The following is a 20774-nucleotide window of genomic DNA, read 5'->3' as shown; positions in this document are numbered from 1 at the left end:
TTTGAACATGTCGACCTGGAACCTATCAATTATTGGTAATATTAATAATTTGGAAAACAAGGGCCTGGAATGGAGTATTTTTTTACGTTTTTACGTGATGACGGCTGACAAATTGGACCTCGTTATATTAGTATCATAGATATTATGTCTCTTTGTTTGTAAATTGTATCTAAGTTTCTATAATACAAATTATTGTTATGTATCAGCCGTTTATAGATTAAAAGATTTCTTGAAACAATGTCGATATGAATTTTGTTGAGGTCACAAAGAAAAAATGTATGATATCACAAATCTAGTGTAATTTGTTTATGACATTATGATTTATGTTTCAAAATCCAAGCATAAATCTTGTAGAAGCCATGTTAGCAATAAGGTCTAAATGCTTGACAGTGCATTTTTATGGGTAGATATGGAGTGGTGTATATACTAGTAAATAGGACAAGCTCATCTATCCATGTTTGTTGCTCTCCTGTATGACCTAGTCTACTACAGATTGAGTTTCGGACAGTTGATCCTTTTTACAAATAAATGTGAGTTATATTATCTCCTGTGTAAAGCATTGCATAAAATATTTAAAAATAATACCACTGCATGTACATCTTCAAGTGCTCGATCAGCTCATCAAATGTACAATTCTTGCCAGATTCTATTTAAATTATATCATAGGTACATGTATTAACAGCAATATGTCTCATACAAGTTTGAAAATCAGTACCATTCAACTATTTTTAAAAGAGTAATTTGAGTTATATATTAATAAATTATTTAGTCTTTGCTCTTGGATAAATGAAATTTGTGAAATGGGGGGACATTGGAACTCTGTTTTTTTTATTTTAAACTATTTATTTTTTTTGTTGATGCTTGTAAGATACGAATCTATATATCGTTATTTATGTAGAAGCATTTGTTTGTTTGTTCTGATGACATTGTGTTCAACTTTTCAAAAGTGTTCAGTGATTTTTAAAAATTCTAGGAGTGTTATGATACTTTACGTAAGTTAATCTCTTGATGTGTTTTGGCTTTCATTATGTTGTTTTTCTCACCCCTTCACAGGGATCACCATAGGTTATATTGAAGAGTGGTGCTCCTCCATCAATGGATTTCCAGCACCACTTTTGATTTTGTCAACATAATCTTTAACTTTTTTGATTTTATGAGATAAAAAATATTTCTTAATCAGAAGTACTTATTATGCTAGTAAGTTTTTTTCCCAATGAGGAAACAAACATTTGGCAAAAGGCTAAAAAATTTTGGACAAGGGTAAAACTTAATGCCACCTCTGCTACGGTAGGGGTCATAAACAGTTAAAATGTTTGTAAACAATCTCAAACTACCAAAATGTTACTGTGGAGATTTGTGATATATATTTACATATTATGCTGCTTCTGTTATATTTTTTATATGTTACAAATGCCAATGTATTGAGATGTAATTAAAAATTTAAAAACAGTACAATTTTTGTTTTCATTTATGGTAAAAATGAACATTGGTTAATGCCCGTGTCACACTGTCCCGATTTTTATATACGATGGACACCCGAATGCGAAAATTGTAAGTTCGTACGAAGTTGGTCCCGATCTCGTTAAAATATTAAAAAGTGACAGACGCAAGTACGATGAATAACGAAGTCTATACGATGGTGCCGAAATCATATACGATAGCAAAAGATGGACATACGAAGGTTAACCGAAGACGGTTATTTAAGCTTCATAACTCAACCGAAGCCTACACGATGGATCACGAAGGCTACACGATGAATTACGAAGGCTACACGTTTGATTACAATGATGGCGCGATGGCCATTTTGATGTATAAAAGACATCGTGTACAGCTTACGATAAGTATACAAACGATCTAAAAATGTGTTCTACCTGCTTTGAACTTTTTTATGATACGAACAGAATTTCGACAACACATCGTTTCTGTACAAGTCTGCCATGCATGGCGGGAAATCGATCTTTTTGTCTTATTCTTATAAAACTTAGTTCAACATACCCTCGCCTACTACATGTAAGTTGCGTGTAGATAAAATTGTTATGGACACTCTAGAACCAAAATGTTTAAAACTTGGTATGGTATAACTCGTTTAACGGTTGAAAGGTCAAGGTCACAGTGGCAGTCGTAATACAAGGCAATACCACCCTTGTTGACACTCTCAAACCAATATGCTTCAAAAGATTTTAACCAATTTGGTATATAGTTCCTCCTTGTAATGATCTGACATTTTTTACGTTCAAGACCAAAGGTCAAGGTCATGCAGATGGACTTGTTTTTTCTCCTTGAAATAGCATAATACACAGGAAATTGGTTGCTCAATTTTTTACCTGCTTATTCTAAAGACAATATTAAAGGTATTTCCAGTTACTGAATCTTTTGTTTGATTTCTAAAAGAATAGTTTATGTATCAAAGATGCATATTCAATTTACCATTTTCTGCATGTGTCATATACAAATATAGTGTTCATATTTGTCCCCAATATGTTACATACGAGGGGATGCCACCGCTCGGCATTGCCTTGTTTGCCCTGTTAAATGAGTGCACTTGTCTGAATAATCACCCATAATTATGCCCATGTTTACTGATTTATCTTAAATGTAAGGTAATGGGTTCGTTGATCCCTTTTATTCAAAAAGAGTTCTTTCCAGGAGAATATCATAACAATATATACAAAAGGAAGGATGTGGGAAAGCAACAAATGAGGCAAAATATGACATATAGAAAACAAAATGGTTATGGAGTAAACGTTCGTGTGTCAACAACTCAGACGATACATAAAAAATCAGAATAATGAACAAAAAGTTGGTTTCCCTATATACGTGAATATGCAGTGTTGGTGTATGAGGCGCGTTTATGATTTTCATTATGTTACTTGATATGAAAAATTGACAAAAAATAATATTTTGATTGTAAAAGTAAATCCTGAGCCTGTAATAGCTGCTCTTCTTGTTCTATTTGAATTAATAGAAACAACGCTGTCGCCTTTTTTGTTCTGATAGAATCATATGATATGAGCTCCTTGTTTTGTGAACGTCTTTCTTAACTGTCGTATTAGACTGACCAGTGCATATCGCGAATGGCACTTTAAGTTATTTTAGCGCGAAAATTAACTTACATTTAGCTGAATTTTTGCCGTCGTAGATCCATCTTGTCGCCTTCGTACTTTTAATTCGATGGCAACACGACGGGATTACGAGGTCTTCACGAAGTCGTGTTTCCATCGTAAGACCTGCTGGTAGCTTCGTGATTCATTCGTGTAGACATCGTAATGTCAAAACTGCCCGATGGAAACGATGGAAACACGAATGCAATACGATGTTCATAGATGCATTCCCGGTGACATTACGACGGTGAGGATGGTGATACGAACTCAATACGAACCCACAACATCGGACGCACCTTCCCGAAGTTGTCCCCGAAGTCTAGAAAAAGTTGCCGATGGTTCTACGATGATTAAAGATTGCATTACGAATAGCCCGATCTGGATATACGATCAGTCCCGATTTTGAAAATTTCCCTAATCGTGATGACATCTGCGTAAAAATCAGGACAGTGTGACGCGGGCATTATGAAATATATCCACTTTTGGTAAATCTAGATTTTTCTTTTAGACAGGTACATGAGGAGCAGGATTTGCTTACTCAATATGAGTGCATGAGATCAACCCTTGGTTATACTACTCAATCTTTTGTTTTCTATGTTGTGTTTTGTTCTTACCCAATATGAGTGCATGAGATCAACCTTTGGTTATAATACTCAATCTTTTGTTTTCTATGTTGTGTTTTGTTCTTACCCAATATGAGTGCATGAGATCAACCCTTGGTTATAATACTCAATCTTTTGTTTTCTATGTTGTGTTTTGTTCTTACCCAATATGAGTGCATGAGATCAACCCTTGGTTATAATACTCAATCTTTTGTTTTCTATGTTGTGTTTTGTTCTTACCCAATATGAGTGCATGAGATCAACCCTTGGTTATAATACTCAGTCTTTTGTTTTCTATGTTTTGTTTTGTTCTTACTCAACATGAGTGCATGAGATCAACCCTTGGTTATAATACTCAGTCTTTTGTTTTCTATGTTGTGTTTTGTTCTTACCCAATATGAGTGCATGAGATCAACCCTTGGTTATAATACTCAATCTTTTGTTTTCTATGTTGTGTTTTGTTCTTACCCAATATGAGTGCATGAGATCAACCCTTGGTTATAATACTCAATCTTTTGTTTTCTATGTTCATACCTGCCAACTGTCACTATTTGTGGGGGATTTCCCCCATGGAGGCTCCCAAATTGAAACTTTAAAAGAGCAATTTTGTCCACAAATTTAGACAAAACAATTAACTTTACAATGACTTTAGGCTTGTAAAAGTATGAAGAAGCCACAAAACAACATTAAAATGTATTTAAAGGCCCCCTTGAAGTTTTTTTAGGACTATGACAGCCATCTTGCACACAAACCCATATGGGCATTTTGAAAAGTTGGCAGGTATGTATGTTGTGTTTTGTAAACTGTTATTTGTCTTTTTATTTTTTGCCATGGGAATGTCAGTTTTTATTTGACTTACAAGTTTGAATTCATTCCCTTGGGTATCTTTTAAATTAAAACCTCTTTTTGAACACACCAAAATAAGAAAATGTTATTTGTAAATATTCTAGACACTTCAACTTATGGACTGTTGTGGAAGTTTTGGTACTGACATGATATGAAACATACTTTCTAAAAATTAAGTTAAAAAAAATGGAGAATGTGTCCATGGAACACAGATGATGCCCCCATTTGCATATTATGTTATGACAGGAAATATTTCAAGAACTGTAAAAGTGAGCATACCCTTTGTATTTGATTTGAGTTTTGTGGTTATAAGCATTGTGCATAATTTCATAACATTTAGTTGAGGCAAACTGTAATCCGAGAATGGAAACAAAAAATCTAGCATTTTTTCGATTTGTCAAAGACACAACTATAGAACAGTTAAAGTGAATCCACCAAAATTTGAACATGATTTGTGTTTTGTGGTAATAAGCAGTATGTATAAGTTTCATAACATAAGGATGAGGCAAACTAAAGTTAACGAACGAAAAACGAAAAAATTCAGCAATATTTCCATTTGTAAAGGGGCATAACTCTAAAACAGTAAAATTGACGCCACCTAATTTCAAAATTAGTCGGTGTTATAAGATAATAAGCATTGCGTATAAGTCTCATAAGATTTGGTTGAGACAAACTAATAGTAAAAGAACTGAAATAAAAAAATGCAATTTTTCAATTTTTAAAGGGGCATTTCTATAGAATGGTTAAAGTGATGCCACCAAATTCAAGCTTGATCTGTGTTTTGTGGTATTTAGCATGGTGTATAAGTTTCATGAAATTTGGTTGAGGCAAACTCAAGTTTGAGCATGGAAACAATTGTGGGACGTACTTTCAGAATTTTGGACAAGGGTACACCTTAATCTCTACTAGGGCAGGGGTTAAAACAATTACAATAACAAAAATACCAAACTAAGAAAATCGTGAATTAAATCTAAATTTATAGAGCCTAGCTAACCTCACGCTTCAGTCAGATATCTACATATATTATATGAATTGCATTTGTGATTAGGGGAGATAATAGAGAATTAGCTCTTTGCAAATGCATCATTATTATACATCATTACTTGTAATTAATTGTAAATAATGAATACACAGTATCATGTCTTCTTGTTCTGCTTTTGCTGTATGAACACTTTTTGAAAGTACAGCAACCGTTAAATGGTATAAGACGGCATAATTATTTTATCAGTTGGTTATCACCTTCTTGTGCCTGTCCAAAGTCAGGAGCCTGGGTTTCTTGTCACAAAAATTTGGAAGACAATAAGTTTATAACGGAATTTTTCTTGTTTGTTAATTTTGAAACCATGAAAGAACATACAGGGGTGTCTGTGTGCTGATAATTATGCAATTAAAATGAATGTGAGAGAGAAGAAGGGAATCAGAGACATGAGTTTTAGGTCATTAAAGATAGTATGCCTTTGTTGTGTGTAAATTTACAGCCAATTACATTGAGTGTGTAGGCAAAGGTAATATCTTTGGTTAGCCTGCTTGCTAGCTTAACTGTGAAGTCATAATTAGGTCAGCTAAATTACCCTCCTTTCAGAGTAGACTAGTCCGACAAACCAATCTTATCTATCTGTTGGACTAGACTACTTAATTAGAAAGATGGTAGTTTAATTGACCTAATAATGACTTTACAGTTAAGCTAACAAGCAAGTTAACCAAATATACTACCTTTTGCTACACACTAAATGGAATCCACTGTAATAAACATAAGTATGTTTGTTTGTTGGGAGGATATGAAAGTACTTTCTTCCCCTCCCCTCATCTTTTTTAATAGAAAAGCCATAAGGCCATGGCAATATAATTAAAACAATAACCTTTTTTGTATATGAAATTCTATTTAAAAATAACAAGTCATAATAAATGTACATCTTTTTTTCAAAAACAGATACACAACATCACTGAAATAACCAATATGTCAATAAATGTACAATCTCAAAATGTTACATGATAAATACATGACACAATTAAGTTAAAACTCATATCACAGCACACACTAACTGTGGATACGGCCCGACTATATAAAATTTAAAAATAATTGGAAGTAACACACATTGTGTGTTTCGCTTTACCCACTAACAAATTGTTTCAAGCTCAAATTAAACATGTTAAATATGATGATCTCTTTATATTCTATCAAACTGGTTCTTTTTCAAGTTTTGTTTTCCTTTCTGGTCTCAGGAACCTGTAGGCAACATATGCAGCAACTCCACCCCACATCAACACTGAAAGACGAGCTAACTGAAATTAGAAAAAAGTTATTTCATTATAATACAAATTTTAAGTGTATCTGCATAGTTTTACAATCCTAAAGGTATATAAATTTAATAATTTGCTCCAGGTAAGGGAAAACATTAAAATAACAATGAAGGATACCTTTTTTTTAAATAGGTTGGGGTATGGGTCAAAATTGCTGCAAGTTTTATTTAATTGACATCAATTTTTTATATATCCATATTGGTCAATCAGTTTTGCACAAATTAAGTTAAGAGGGGGGGGGGGGGGGGGGGGGGGGGGTAGGACTCGGGGTCAGTCAAAAAACTATATGAATTATTTTTTTTATCCAACATTGAACTTTTGATGTCATCCCTAACTAACCTATAATCCAAATCAGTAAATACTGAAATCCAAACTAATATTTAATAATGTGAACTTGATTTTATATTGATGATTCAAAACATGCACCAGTGTTAAAAACTCTTTGAAGATACAAGTCATGTACAGGGGCGTAGCTAGGTACTTTGTCAACTGTAGGCACCAATCGGCAGGGGGTCTGGGGACCGGTTAAGGCCCCCAGTTGGTAGGGGGTTCAGGGGGGCGAAGCCCCTCGACGGAAAACGGTTTTCAGCGTTTTAGCTGCAAAATTGTATGTACAAAATATTAAATTTACTGGTTGTTTAATCAAGAAAATTACAATGTACATGATGAAAAGTTCGAAGAATTATGAATAATTTACCATAACATCTGACTGGTGAATTAAATATAAATGCAGTACAATCGGAAATATATATAAAAAAAAAAAATACCATATGCATTGCTCAGCGTAGATCAGCATATCCCTCTAACATGTCTAATTAACCAGTACAACCTATTTGGGTTTTTTCATATCTCTGATTTTAATTTAATTAACAGTACATATTGACGATCATTCATTAAAAAAAAATAGGAACGTAAAGAATGATATTACTTTATAATAAAACTATCCTTTTGGCTAGACATCAACCATCAATCTTTTGATTCTTAAACCTTCACCGAAGCCACACAAACATATACACACTATAGTCGATGCCTAATGCAAAAGTTCTGTTCTGTCCATACTATCGTATTAAACATAATTCAAGAAATTCATGTCTTTATATCCTCTACTTTTATTAATGAATGATCGTCAATATGTACTGTTAATTAAATTAAAATCAGAGATATGAAAAAACCCAAACAGGTTGTACTGCTTAATTAGAGGGATACGCTGATCTACGCTGAGCAATGCATATGGTATTTTTTTTGGATAGGAGCAGAAATTTTGCCTTACAGTAGACCAACTATGAACTCATCAAAGAGTAGCATTCTCTCTACATCTAGGCGTCAGATTTAATGTCCCCATTCTAACCAGACGTGACTGTGTATTTATACATCCTGCACAGCCAAACAGAATCGATGAAAGAGTTTTGACAACTTCACTGGCGTTCATCTACAGATAACGTTGTTTATAATGTTTTTTAATAAAAAAAATATTTGTGCAAAAAATATGTGTAGGCACGTGCCTATAGTGCCTAACGGCAGCTACGCCCCTGATGTATCAATTGTAAAATGGTACTTCCATTATTTCAAGGGAACTAAAGGTCCTTACTCCTAGTAAATAAACTCATCATAGATACCAGGACTAAATTTAGAATATATGCGCATTTCGTCTACAAAGGACTCATCAGTGACACTCGAATCCATAAAAGTTAAAAAAGCCAAATAAAGTACAAAGTTGAAGAGCATTGGGAACCAAAATTCATAAAAGTTTTGCCAAATACAGCTAAATGTAGAATTGTTTTTTTACAAAAAATAGATCTGCATTTTTGGATCCATGGCATTGGCAGTGTGATTAAGCATTTGTGGATGTATATTTGAGCAAAGGCTTTGGTGTGATGTAGAGAAACTGTAAAAATAGAGAAACTGTAATAAAACCCTTTAGTTATTATGTACAGGCATATTTTTTTCTGTGATAACATAGAGGTGTTGATTGGAAAACTATGAACTGTTTTATCCTTTTATAGTTTAGTATACATTTCAATAAAACAAATACACATGAATAATGTATATTGGCCCTTTGAAACGTGTAACATACATATGTTATCACAGTTTTTTGATTTTTTAGTTCCCATTATAACAAGTGTATGTTATTTTTCTCTAATAACCATATAGATTTATATCTTTGACTGCTCACCATCAGTTTCCCTTCACTTGTACATGTACTTGTGTATCTCCTCCAACCTTTTGTTGTTAATGCTTTTCTTTGGGCGCTTTCATAATCTCCTTTAGTTCTGAAAGAAACAAAAAGTGTCAGTTATTATTTTATTTAATTTAATATTATTTAAAACCCTATCCTGAAATTTAAATGTCACATTAACATGATTAACTTAAATATTTACAAAATTAAGTCATACATGTAGTGTGGAAAATGTACCACCATATGATTCAATTCATGAAATATATTTTATATGTCATGTGTATGTATAAAACTTCTAGTACATAGAATAAAGGGCCCTTTTTTTTTGGGGGGGGGGGGGGGGGTATGTTATGTACATGTACTTAGTGTAACTTAACAGGCAGGCATTTTCTAGCTTATTACATTGTATTATGATCATCTTTTACCTGAGTCAAAAGAATGCATTTAAAAATGTATGCGTCAAATGCATTCAACATTTCAAATAAATGTAAAAAGAGATTCAGAGCACCTTCTGTGGGTTAGAAAAGAAATGAATCTCAAAATCAAATGCATTTTTTGTTTCAGAAAAATGTATAACTTAGTTTTTACATTTTTTAAAACAAAAACATAAATTTTTGAACATTTAAAAATGTTAACAAGAGGCTCTCAAGAGCCTGAATCGCTCACCTAAATTCTTTTGGTTAAATCTCTCATCATTGATTATTTTGGCTTTTCAATTTATTTAAATGTTTTTTGGATCGTCCTATTTTCTTCAAAAGCCAAAAAAAATAATCATTTTGTCCTATGTTCTGTTTTAGCCATAGTAGCTACGTTTCTTGACATACAAGGAAATAAAATATAAAATTTATACTAGATACTCTGAAACTCATTTAGCCTAAGTTTGGCTGAAATTGATACAGCAGTTTCAAAGGAGAAGATTTTTTAAAGCAAGTCAACATGATGAACAAATTGTGAAAAAAGTCTTTAAAGGGCAATAACTCCTTAAGGGGTCAATTGAAAATTTTGGTCAAATTGACTTAATTGAAGATCTTACTTTGCTGAACATTATTGCTGTTTACAGTTTATTTCTATCTATAATTATATTCAAGATAATAAACAAAAACAGCAAAATTTCCTTAAAATTACCAATTCAGGGGCAGCAACCCAACAACAGGTTGTCTGATTCATCTGAAAATTTCAGGGCAGATAGATTTTGACCTGATAAACAATATTACCCAATGTCAGATTTGCTCTAAATGCTTTGGTTTTTGAGTTATAAGCCAAAAACTGCATTTGACCCCTATGTTCTATTTTTAGCAATGGCGACCATGTTTGTTGATAGATCATAACTTCGGATACAATTTACAAACTAGATACCCTAAGGAACATTCAGTTAAAGTTTGGAAGTATTTGGCCCAGTAGTTTCAGAGGAGAAGATTTTTGTAAAAGATTTCTAAGATTTACGAAAAATGGTTAAAAATTGACTATAAAGGGCAATAACTCCTAAAGGGGTCAACTGACCATTTCCGTCGTGTTGACTTATTAGTAAATCTTACTTTGCTGAACATTATTGCTGTTTACAGTTTATCTCTATCTATAATAATATTCAAGATAATAACCAAAAACAGCAAAATTTCCTTAAAATTACCAATTCAGGGGCAGCAACCCAACAACAGGTTGTCTGATTCATCTGAAAATTCCAGGGCAGATAGATCTTGACCTGATAAACAATATAGCCCCAGGTCAGATTTGCTCTAAATGCTTTGGTTTTTGAGTTATAAGCCAAAAACTGTGTTTTACCCCTATGTTCTATTTTTAGCAATGGCGACCATGTTTGTTGATAGATCATAACTTCCGATACAATTTCCAAACTAGATACCCTAAGGAACATTCAGTTAAAGTTTGGAAGTATTTTGCCTAGTAGTTTCAGAGGAGAAGATTTTTGTAAAAGATTACTAAGATTTACGAAAAATGGTTAAAAATTGACTATAAAGGGCAATAACTCCTTAAGGGGTCAACTGACCATTTCCATCATGTTGACTTATTTGTAAATCTTACTTTGCTGAACATTATTGCTGTTTACAGTTTATCTGTATCTATAATAATATTCAAGATAATAACCAAAAACAGCAAAATTTCCTTAAAATTACCAATTCAGGGGCAGCAACCCAAAAACGGGTTGTCTGATTCATCTGAAAATTTCAGGGCAGATAGATCTTGACCTGATAAACAATATTACCCCATGTCAGATTTGCTCTAAATGCTTTGGTTTTTGAGTTATAAGCCAAAAACTGCATTTGACCCCTATGTTCTATTTTTAGCAATGGCGACCATGTTTGTTGATAGATCAAAACTTCGGATACAATTTATAAATTAGATACCCCAAGGAACATTCAGTTAAAGTTTGAAAGTATTTGGCCCAGTAGTTTCAGTGGAGAAGATTCTTGAAATAACTTACGACGACAGACGACGACGGACGCCAAGTGATGGCATAAGCTCACTTGTCCCTTCGGGACAGGTGAGCTAAAAAGGGGAATCTGGAAATCTGTAAAGGTTTATAATCTTATGAAATATAACAATGTATAAAATGTATTAAAAAACATGTAAAATATAATAATGTAGTTACTGCCATGCCTTCAAAATACACCAGTGCACTTTTTTGTCTGCAATTGGATTTTTTGTATGTACATAAAGTCGGGTGTTGCTAAACGGAAGAAACGGAAAACGGAATGGAAACGGAAACGGAATGAATTTTCTATATAAACGGAATTTAAGGCGGGAAATAAAGAACTATGAAAATCAATAGATCTTGTCTTGCTGGTAATTTTTTGTTAAACATGTTTTGTGAGATCCCAACCCTCCCCTATACATCTAACCACACATAAAAAGCAATACACACAGTAAAAAGTAAAAAGTCCGAGTCTGATGTCATATTAGACATGTTTTTAACATCAGGTTTTCATTATTTAATGCGTTTTAATATATAGTATGTGCACTCTATCCCTATGTTTTAATTTTAACCATGTCGGCTAACTTGGCTGACAGGCAGGGTTATCCAACACAGTTTTTAAACTAGATACGTTAATGATAATTGTTGCAAAGTTTAACCAAAACTATCAGGCGACTCCCTAAAAGACATATGTTCAATAACATTTTACGGTACCCATTTGTTTCAGAGACTGAGAAATTTTGTAAAAGTTAACAAAGACGAAATCGGACGACAAACGTCAAGTGACAAGAATAGCTCACTCAGCAGGGCTAGGTCAAATAAAAAAAGAACTCTCACAAAGTATACCACTAAAGACTAAAGTACCAGCAGAAAACGACCATGACAGAGCAAAACCATTGAATGAATATTTCACTATAATTGTATCAACTAAGAAGACATCACCCACAGTGGTTGTCGTTTGATTATGTGTTTGTTTTTCGTTCATTTTTTGGAACATAAATAAGGCTGTTAGTTTTCTCGTTTGAAATGTTTGACATTGTCATTTCGGGACCTTTTATAGCTAACTATGCGGTATGGGCTTTGCTCATTGTTGGTCTCTTGTGTAGAGTTTGCTCATTGGCAATCATACAACATTTTCTTTTTATATATTTACGTAAATGTTGAAGTTGCAACTATGTGCTGTCATCAAGGACTGCGTCAAAAAATCTTAAAGGACACCTTACAGATATATTTATTTCATATTTTGAAAAAGCCCTATATAAACTATTAAATCAAAATTAAACAGTTACAGGAAACCAGGTAAAACACAATGTTAGATTTACACGTTCCTTTGCTTCCGCAAGCAAAGAGTTGTGGTAAATTGAACACTTGACATCAAACAGGTCAAACAGGTCGTTGATTCTGGGGTATCTCAAGGAACTGTTATGGATCAGGTGTAACTGAGTAAATGATAAATCATTGATATCTTGGAAAATTGGGTGTCTGACCAGTAGAATCATCCAAACGATCAGGTGCGTAGTGTAAAATAAAGTATCATTTCCCTCATAAATAAGAAGAGCTGAATGAGTTTTCAGTTGTCTTGACATAGCACCAAAATCATTAAAGACTACCAATGTGAATAAAAGTAACCATCAAATTTCAATATTCCTTTTGTACTTTTGGGTGAATGAATATAAATACATGTCTATGTTAACGGGTGTCACATGTGAAGCTGGATCTATTTGCCCTTCCGGAGCAGCTGGAAGTTTTTGTTGGGTTCGTGTTGCTCAGCCTTTAGTTTATATGTTGTGTGTTTTTTTTCATTTTTAGTCATGGCGTTGACGGTTTGTTTTCGACTTCTGAGTTTGAATAATCCTTTGGTATTTTTCGCCTATCTTTCTATGTTTTCTACTATAGTAGAACAAAATACTGAATCATAGAGACACTATTTTCAATTGTAATATTATGAACCAAAATTCACGACTGCTTGAGAGGAATTATATTTTCAGAGAAGAATTAAGGTGGTAGACCTAGGTTAAGGGAAATAACTCTTAAAATCATCAGTACGTTTGTGTCAGCCATTTTCATGAATCTGTTCAAAGCTTCTAGGATACATAGATTATTTTCAATCTGTTTCAGATAAATGCTTAAAATACATTAATGAAACTTGACTATTACAAACGCATCACTGAATTAAAGAGTTATCTCCCTGGACCAAGGTCTACCCCCTTAAGCGGCATGATATTTAAAGTTTGGGTGAGGGCATTGTGCAAATCGTATTTATTGATTTAAATTCTAGGAGATATACTGCTTTTCTTATGTAAATACCAAACAGCATACTATACAAACCCTTGAGTATTGTAAAAGGGTGGGAAAGGCTTTATATATCATGTATATATATAGTGAAAGATTTTGTCAATTTTTTTCATTAGAAGTATAATATACAGGTTTCTATTCTAGTTCCCTGGTTTTCATAATGATTTTGTCAATACACCATTGTCCTTTTAGGTTTCTTTTATGTTTTCTTTCCATTTTACAAGCAAAGATACAACGAAAATCTGCAATGCAGAACAACGCAACAACATACACATATACACAATATCACTAATCTTGATTCAAGACAATTCAAAAAGAAACAAAGAAAAAAATGATGCAAAGGATTTCCCCAAATATTTATTACTTCACAACCTATTTATAGAACCAGAGACATATAAAACAATATTGTATTGTCTGATAGAATCAAGGCCGATGTCTTTCTTTTTTTTTAAGCCTATAGAGATTTTTTTTTTGTGTTGTTGGGTGGCTTTCTTATTGACACTGATTAAACTTTAAAAAAAAAAAAGAACAGACTATCCGGAATCGCATGAAAGACGTACGCATGACCTTGTCAAATATTTCAAAAACATAGTCTCGTCATCTCCTGGTAATCATGGTAATCATTTCAATACTTTTTGCTTTAAAATCTTTTATTTTAAATTCATTCCCCCTGTGTTTTTTTTCTTGTGAACATGTGTAATACTATCATGACTATATAAAACATGCCTATATAGGTAGAATAGATGTTAATTCTTTCTGTTTCTGTTTTCCGTTTCCGCCGTTTAGCAACACCCATGAAAGTCATACATGTCATATAAAATTGCTATAAGAATCATAATGAACCTGTTTATTTAAGATAAGTATCTTGAATTGTACAGCTGTTTAGTTTATGTGACAAGACTGCTTCCTTTCAGTTGTTAAGTAAACATGAGGGGGGATAGGACCTTTATCGGGCCCACAGGATCAGGTGTTGTCACATTGGCATTAATCATGTAAATTGGAAGAATTTTACAAATTGCTAATAAAATTGACAAATTATGGTGATTGACCTCAAATGTTAACACTGCAGTGCAATGCTGCAACATAAACAAGTATCTATAAAATTAACCCCATGGTAGCACAGATAAATGACCAAGGAGCGTGTTATCATGTTCTTGACAAACATAACAAACTGAGCCAATATATTGCATTCCCTTTAAAAATCAGTAGGGTTATAAATGTGTTATAGAGAGCCGTGGTGTTAAGTGGATAGTGCACCGGACTACTAACACAAAGGTTCCTGGTTTGATTCCCGTTCGGGATGAAAATTTCAGGAACTCAATTTTCGGCTCTCCCTTGACACCATTTGCGAGTATGGTCTTGAGGAAACGATGATAGTCAGTCGGAAGGGGACGATAAATGGCTGACCCGTGTTAAGAGAGAGCCATTGATCTCTTGCACGTAAAAGACACCCTTGTGCATGTTGTAAATTTCGAATAAGAGTAGGCTAATGCCGCTACAAGGCAGGACTTGCACCCAAAAAGTGGGAAGGGATTAATATAAGCTGCAAAACTTGTTTCCCAATCCACTATAAACAAATATGTTTAAACTTAAATGTGTTATATATTGGTTCTATTTTTGGGAACTAACCAAACATAAAACAAATGATCATAGTTATTTACCCTATCCAAGAAAATAAACACCCTAAGCTGCTTCCTGCTGGCAACTTTGCCATTTCCCATTTTTTAGTTTTAACTCTATCGAATAGGTCTTTTTGATTTTTTTCGGTCATCGTTGTCAAAAGAGCATCATTGGTGAAGGGAGAGAAACGATAAAAATATAACTGATTCTAGGGTTACACTAAAGACCTGAAAGTGGACCTGCAAAGGCCTGAAAAGACCTGAAAATATACGACTAAAATTATTCAATTGCAAGAACTTTTTTATTATTGGATGGAATTTCTTCAAGTTGGAATTTTTTTTTATGAAATCATCCCTTCGTAAATTTTACGGACGTATATATTGATTGATCGTTTTGGAATCATCTTTATTAATCATCTTTATTCAGATGGAAAACTGGAAAACTTAAAGAAGAAGAAGAATCTGATACATTGATTGATTTATAGTTGTTTGCTTTACGCTACATGATTACACACATATCCGTTACACATATGATTTAGGATATGATCCTTATTTTATAACTACAATCCCGTCCCCTTTTCACGAAAATGAACTACCAAATTGGACTATTTAACGCGGGGTTTGTAATAATATGACCAATATGACGGGTACCACATGTGGAGCAGGATATGCTTACGGTTATACCTGAGATAACTATCAGTTTTTTGGTGGGGATCGTGTTGCCTAGTCTTTGGTTTTCTAGCTTGTATCTTGTGTACTTTTTGTTGTCTATCTGTTCGCCTTTTCTTTTATAGCCATGACGTTATATCACTGATTGTTTTCGATCTATGAGTTTGATTGTCTATCTGGCCTCTTTCGTCCCTCTTTTAGAATAGTGTCGATCATTTGCCCTGAACATGTTTTCTAATTACTAGTAGAAACATTTCATTTTTGATTAAATTTATGAATGTAAAAATCTTCAGAGACTATGGTTTACGAATATGATGATGTCTTAAGGTTAGACGAGAGACATAAGTCTATCCGCTATTGCGGGTGTATGTGAAAATGGTATAGGTTATCAACATATTTTCTAGGAGTGACATGATACATGACACATAAGCATAATCTGCACATATTTGAATACCACAAGTTTTAGTGGGATGTGTTTTGCTCAGCCTTTCGTTTTTTTTATTAATGATTTTCGATCATCTCTTTGTTATCTGTCGCATTTTTTTAGAATATAAACATGGCGGTTAAAAAAAGGACTTGAAAGCATTTAGTGAACCAAATATTTAAACATAGCATTCGGCAATCCTCGGTAGAATCCGCTACTCTCCTTCTATCCACGGAATCGGCCGAGTAGAGACGAATGTTAATCATAGAAGACTATACTTTCCAGTTGTTCCTTTCAAAACCTGAAAAATACATTTGTCAAAAGTATAAAAATTAATGACAGCATTACGCAGGCAGGTTAATGCAGTTTACATAAATTATCACTACAAGACATGTTGATATTAATTCATAATTAACTTTATTAAACTCTATTCCAGTTTGGATGAATCACAGAAATAGCGGTTGTTAACGACATGTTCTTAGTCAATCCAAACTTTTGTTTTTCAAAAAATGTACATTTGAATTGTTATACACTAGTCAAGTTCGATAATTGAATTTTCAAATATTAAAAAAAAACTATCAAAGACACCAGGCTTACAACTTTGTAAGTCAGACGAAAGTTTCGTTTTTAAAAGTCAGTGGTGAATATTGAATAAAAACATTAGCAGACCACATACCGTTCAAAATTAAAGAGTATTAAGAATCCATGTTTAAAATATGTACCTCGTACTGCAAGGGTTATTTTTTTCCAGAACGGAAAGAATGTTTAGTATTTCGATCAGTTAAAAGTCTTGTAAACAGGTACTAGTAATTTATAGATTTGACAATATCAAAAGGAACATTTCTGAATTCCGTTCTCTTTTTTAAGTTTTTTAAGCCCTATCAATATTTTAGCCAACTCAAATATTAAAGACAATTTTACAAGACTTTATGCTATATCTTCGTGGCCAGAATGAAAACGCTAGATGCCAATTATCTGCAAAACAGGAGGTGTTTCTGTTAAACATGTAACTAACTAATGTTTAACATATTAGCCTTTCAAACTTTTGATCACAATTTAAGTCTTTCTGTTTTGACAAATTCAAAATCTATACTGTTCATTTGAAATTAGCTCTACCACTTCATAAATAATCGCATATTCAAAAAGACTTTATTTAACATCAAAGACAAAATCACTTAAAGTTTGTATCCTTGTGGCCCTATTATCATATCAATATGTGATTCCCATACTTAAAATTTACTTTTTATATTTGATTTGCCTCGGTCCATAGTGTTTTAACTGATGTCAATATTTATGGTGTTCTTATTGTACAATTTTCAGTGTAGTGTTGTGTTAACTGTTGTCTGTCTTTGCCCTTTTTATATCTCGAAAATATCGAAATGGTGTTTCTAATTGAGTTTTCTCCTAGGATACTACGATACTACGATACTATACAAGTGACGTTGTAGTCATATAAAAACGTCTGCGCTACTGATTGCAGGGCAAATTTATCATTATTGATACAAACGTATGATCGTAATTAAAGAGCGAACGAAACTTGTTTCTACCATAATATTATCAGATGAGACCTCAAGTTTTTTTTAAAGCAACTTAATCAAGCGTTTGGGAACTTCGTATAATTTTGGCTAAATAGACCTAAAATTACTGACTGGGGTCAACTTTGCACTGTGTACATTCATATAATACGCAAACTATAGATTAAATCACAATGAAATACTTGTCACATGGATAGCAACTTTCAAAACGCCGGAAATGCGTTGCCTAAGTAGGAATATGCAGTTTTTGTTAATTGTTGCGTTGATTGATTTTGTCAGTTTTTCTGCACCTCCCCTTGAATTTGCCTTGGAGTTCAGTTTGATATACTTTTATACCTGTATTTCAAAATCAGTATGAAATCACAAACCGAGTGAAGATCCTCATAAGAAACTATGCATTTTTAATCAAAATGTTACTTCAAATAATTACAATTAGCCTGGACCTCTTGTTATCCGAATTATGTAGAATATAATATTGCTCTTAGCAGTGGAGCTGATTTAATCAGTTAAGCACCGCAGAACTTTTTTTACTTATTCAAAGGCATCACATGCTATCTGAACTTACCTGGGATACAACAATTGTGTGTAGGCAAACAATCCTCATGGAAAAGCCTGTGTTCACAATAGGTACCTCTAGGACATTTAAACGGTGTACAAAATCCTCCAATTGAATTGCAAGGTCCAGTGTAACCTTCAATGCAAATTAAAATGAAAAAATGGAAACAAAAATATGCTGTGTCTAATGTAAGACGATTAAATCATATCTAAAATTGTTTTTGTTGTATAACTGTGTTTTATTACAGGATATAGCTTTCGTGGAACAAAATCCCACAGTTTTTCATGTAATTAAGACGATCAACAACATCAGTAACCAGAATCTATGCTTCAAGACCATCAGAAGTCTTCTAACGTGAACATAGCATACCATAAACGTTTCCTATTACCGTTACGTACAAAACAACATCATACTGGATTGTTCACACTTTTAGATGATATAAAGATCCGGAAGCATTTATCAGTGTAGACATGAAATACAAGATTACTGCAAGTTAATGCAAATTAAATATATAAATGTTCACACTTCAAGATGATATAAAGATCTAGAAGCATTTATCAATGTGGACATGAATAACAAGATTACTGCAAGTTAATGCAAATTAAATATATAAATGTTCAGACTTTAAGATGATATAAAGATCCAGAAACATTTATCAGTGTAGACATGAAATACAAGATAATTGCAAGTTAATGCAAAGTGAATATATCAATAATATATTGAATGAAAAGTACTTACCAATTTCTACTATAGCCGATAACAGAAAAACTGCGAGAAGCACCTGTATTGCTTTCATTTTTCCAAGTACACTTTAACATGCAGAAGTTGTATAATAAATACAGAGATACAATGGTTATATATAAGCTATACCTAATTACAATAAAAAAAATAAAAAAAATGTACATCTATAATAATCTTTCAAGTATTTTGACAAGGTAGTAGCATTCTTTACAAATTATTATCTGTACTTAATCTTATTTGCATTTAATTGTCAAAAGAAGTCTTAACATCATTCAAATAACTACTATCAAAACAACAAAAAATTAAGACATTTATCATTTTCAACGACATAGGACAGAAAAAAGAAGCAAATGTTATCATTGCAAAAAATAATCAAAGGTAACAGGAATAGAATTTAATACGCCACACGTGCGTTCGGTCTACATAAATTTCATCAGTGACACTCAGATCAAAATATTTATAAAGACAAACAAGTACAACATTCAAGAACATTGAGGACTCAAAATTCAAATTGTGCTAACATACAGCTAAGGTAATCTGTTCCTGGGATAAGAACATCCTTAGTTTTTCGAAAAATAGTTTTGTAGACAGGAAATTTATAATAATGACCAAAATAATTTGCAATATATACAAAGGTATACCTACAATAAAAAAAAGGTTACGTGAACAGTAAGGTTTTTAATAATTAAAGGGAGTTTTTTTCCCTCTTATATTTAAAAATACGCGTATGGTGATATAACTCATTAACCAAATATAATTAAGACCTATGGTCTTTTGATTCGAGGTCCTTGGTTTATGACCTTGAAATTGATCTCAAGGTCATAGCTTAATTTGACGTTCTAGATTTTGACCTTTGCTTCTACCTCATATGTATACATGATAAAGCCATGAGACTTTTGGCAAAAGGTATCAAACCATATAACCTTGAAAAAAACAACAGGAAGTAACCTTGTGTAAACCGGAAGTAGCCATTTTTTGTACTTTATTAATATAAAAGTATATAGAACCAGATATTTTTGGAATCAGTGTCAATTAAATACTCATTGGCAATCATACAACATTTTCTTTTTATATATTTACGTTAATGTTGAAGTTGCAACTATGTGCTGTCATCAAGGACTGCGCCAAAAAATCTTAAAGGACACCTTACAGATATATTTATTTCATATTTTGAAAAAGCCCTATATAAACTATTAAATCAAAATTAAACAGTTACAGGAAACCAGGTAAAACACAATGTTAGATTTACACGTTCCTTTGCTTCCGCAAGCAAAGAGTTGTGTTAAATTGAACACTTGACATCAAACAGGTCAAACAGGTCGTTGATTCTGGGGTATCTCAAGGAACTGTTATGGATCAGGTGTAACTGAGTAAATGATATATCATTGATATCTTGGAAAATTGGGTGTCTGACCAGTAGAATCATCCAAACGATCAGGTGCGTAGTGTAAAATAAAGTATCTTTTCCCTCATAAATAAGA

The 20774-nt window shown here is 32.9% G+C and overlaps 1 protein-coding gene and 1 long non-coding RNA gene across 2 annotated transcripts; both read right to left on the bottom strand.

The window, feature by feature from the left end:
- Positions 1–6632: 6632 nt before the first annotated feature.
- LOC134694666 (uncharacterized) lies at positions 6633–15585 on the bottom strand. The gene is made up of 3 exons (XM_063555711.1): positions 15411–15585; positions 9024–9120; positions 6633–6832 (listed from the first exon to the last, which is right to left on the bottom strand). The coding sequence occupies exons 1-3, from the start codon at positions 15518–15520 to the stop codon at positions 6728–6730; spliced, it is 312 nt and encodes a 103-aa protein (XP_063411781.1). The 5' UTR covers positions 15521–15585; the 3' UTR covers positions 6633–6727.
- A 1030-nt stretch (positions 15586–16615) lies between these two features.
- LOC134695164 (uncharacterized) lies at positions 16616–19402 on the bottom strand. The gene is made up of 3 exons (XR_010102718.1): positions 19291–19402; positions 18562–18687; positions 16616–16762 (listed from the first exon to the last, which is right to left on the bottom strand). It is a non-coding gene; the product is annotated as an uncharacterized LOC134695164 (long non-coding RNA).
- Between the last annotated feature and the right edge of the window lie 1372 nt (positions 19403–20774).

This window comes from Mytilus trossulus, chromosome 13 (assembly GCF_036588685.1).
Source record: "Mytilus trossulus isolate FHL-02 chromosome 13, PNRI_Mtr1.1.1.hap1, whole genome shotgun sequence".
NCBI classification, from domain to species: domain Eukaryota; kingdom Metazoa; phylum Mollusca; class Bivalvia; order Mytilida; family Mytilidae; genus Mytilus; species Mytilus trossulus.
Note: the sequence above shows the minus strand (reverse complement) of the source record. Positions and strands in the feature narration are given on the sequence as shown.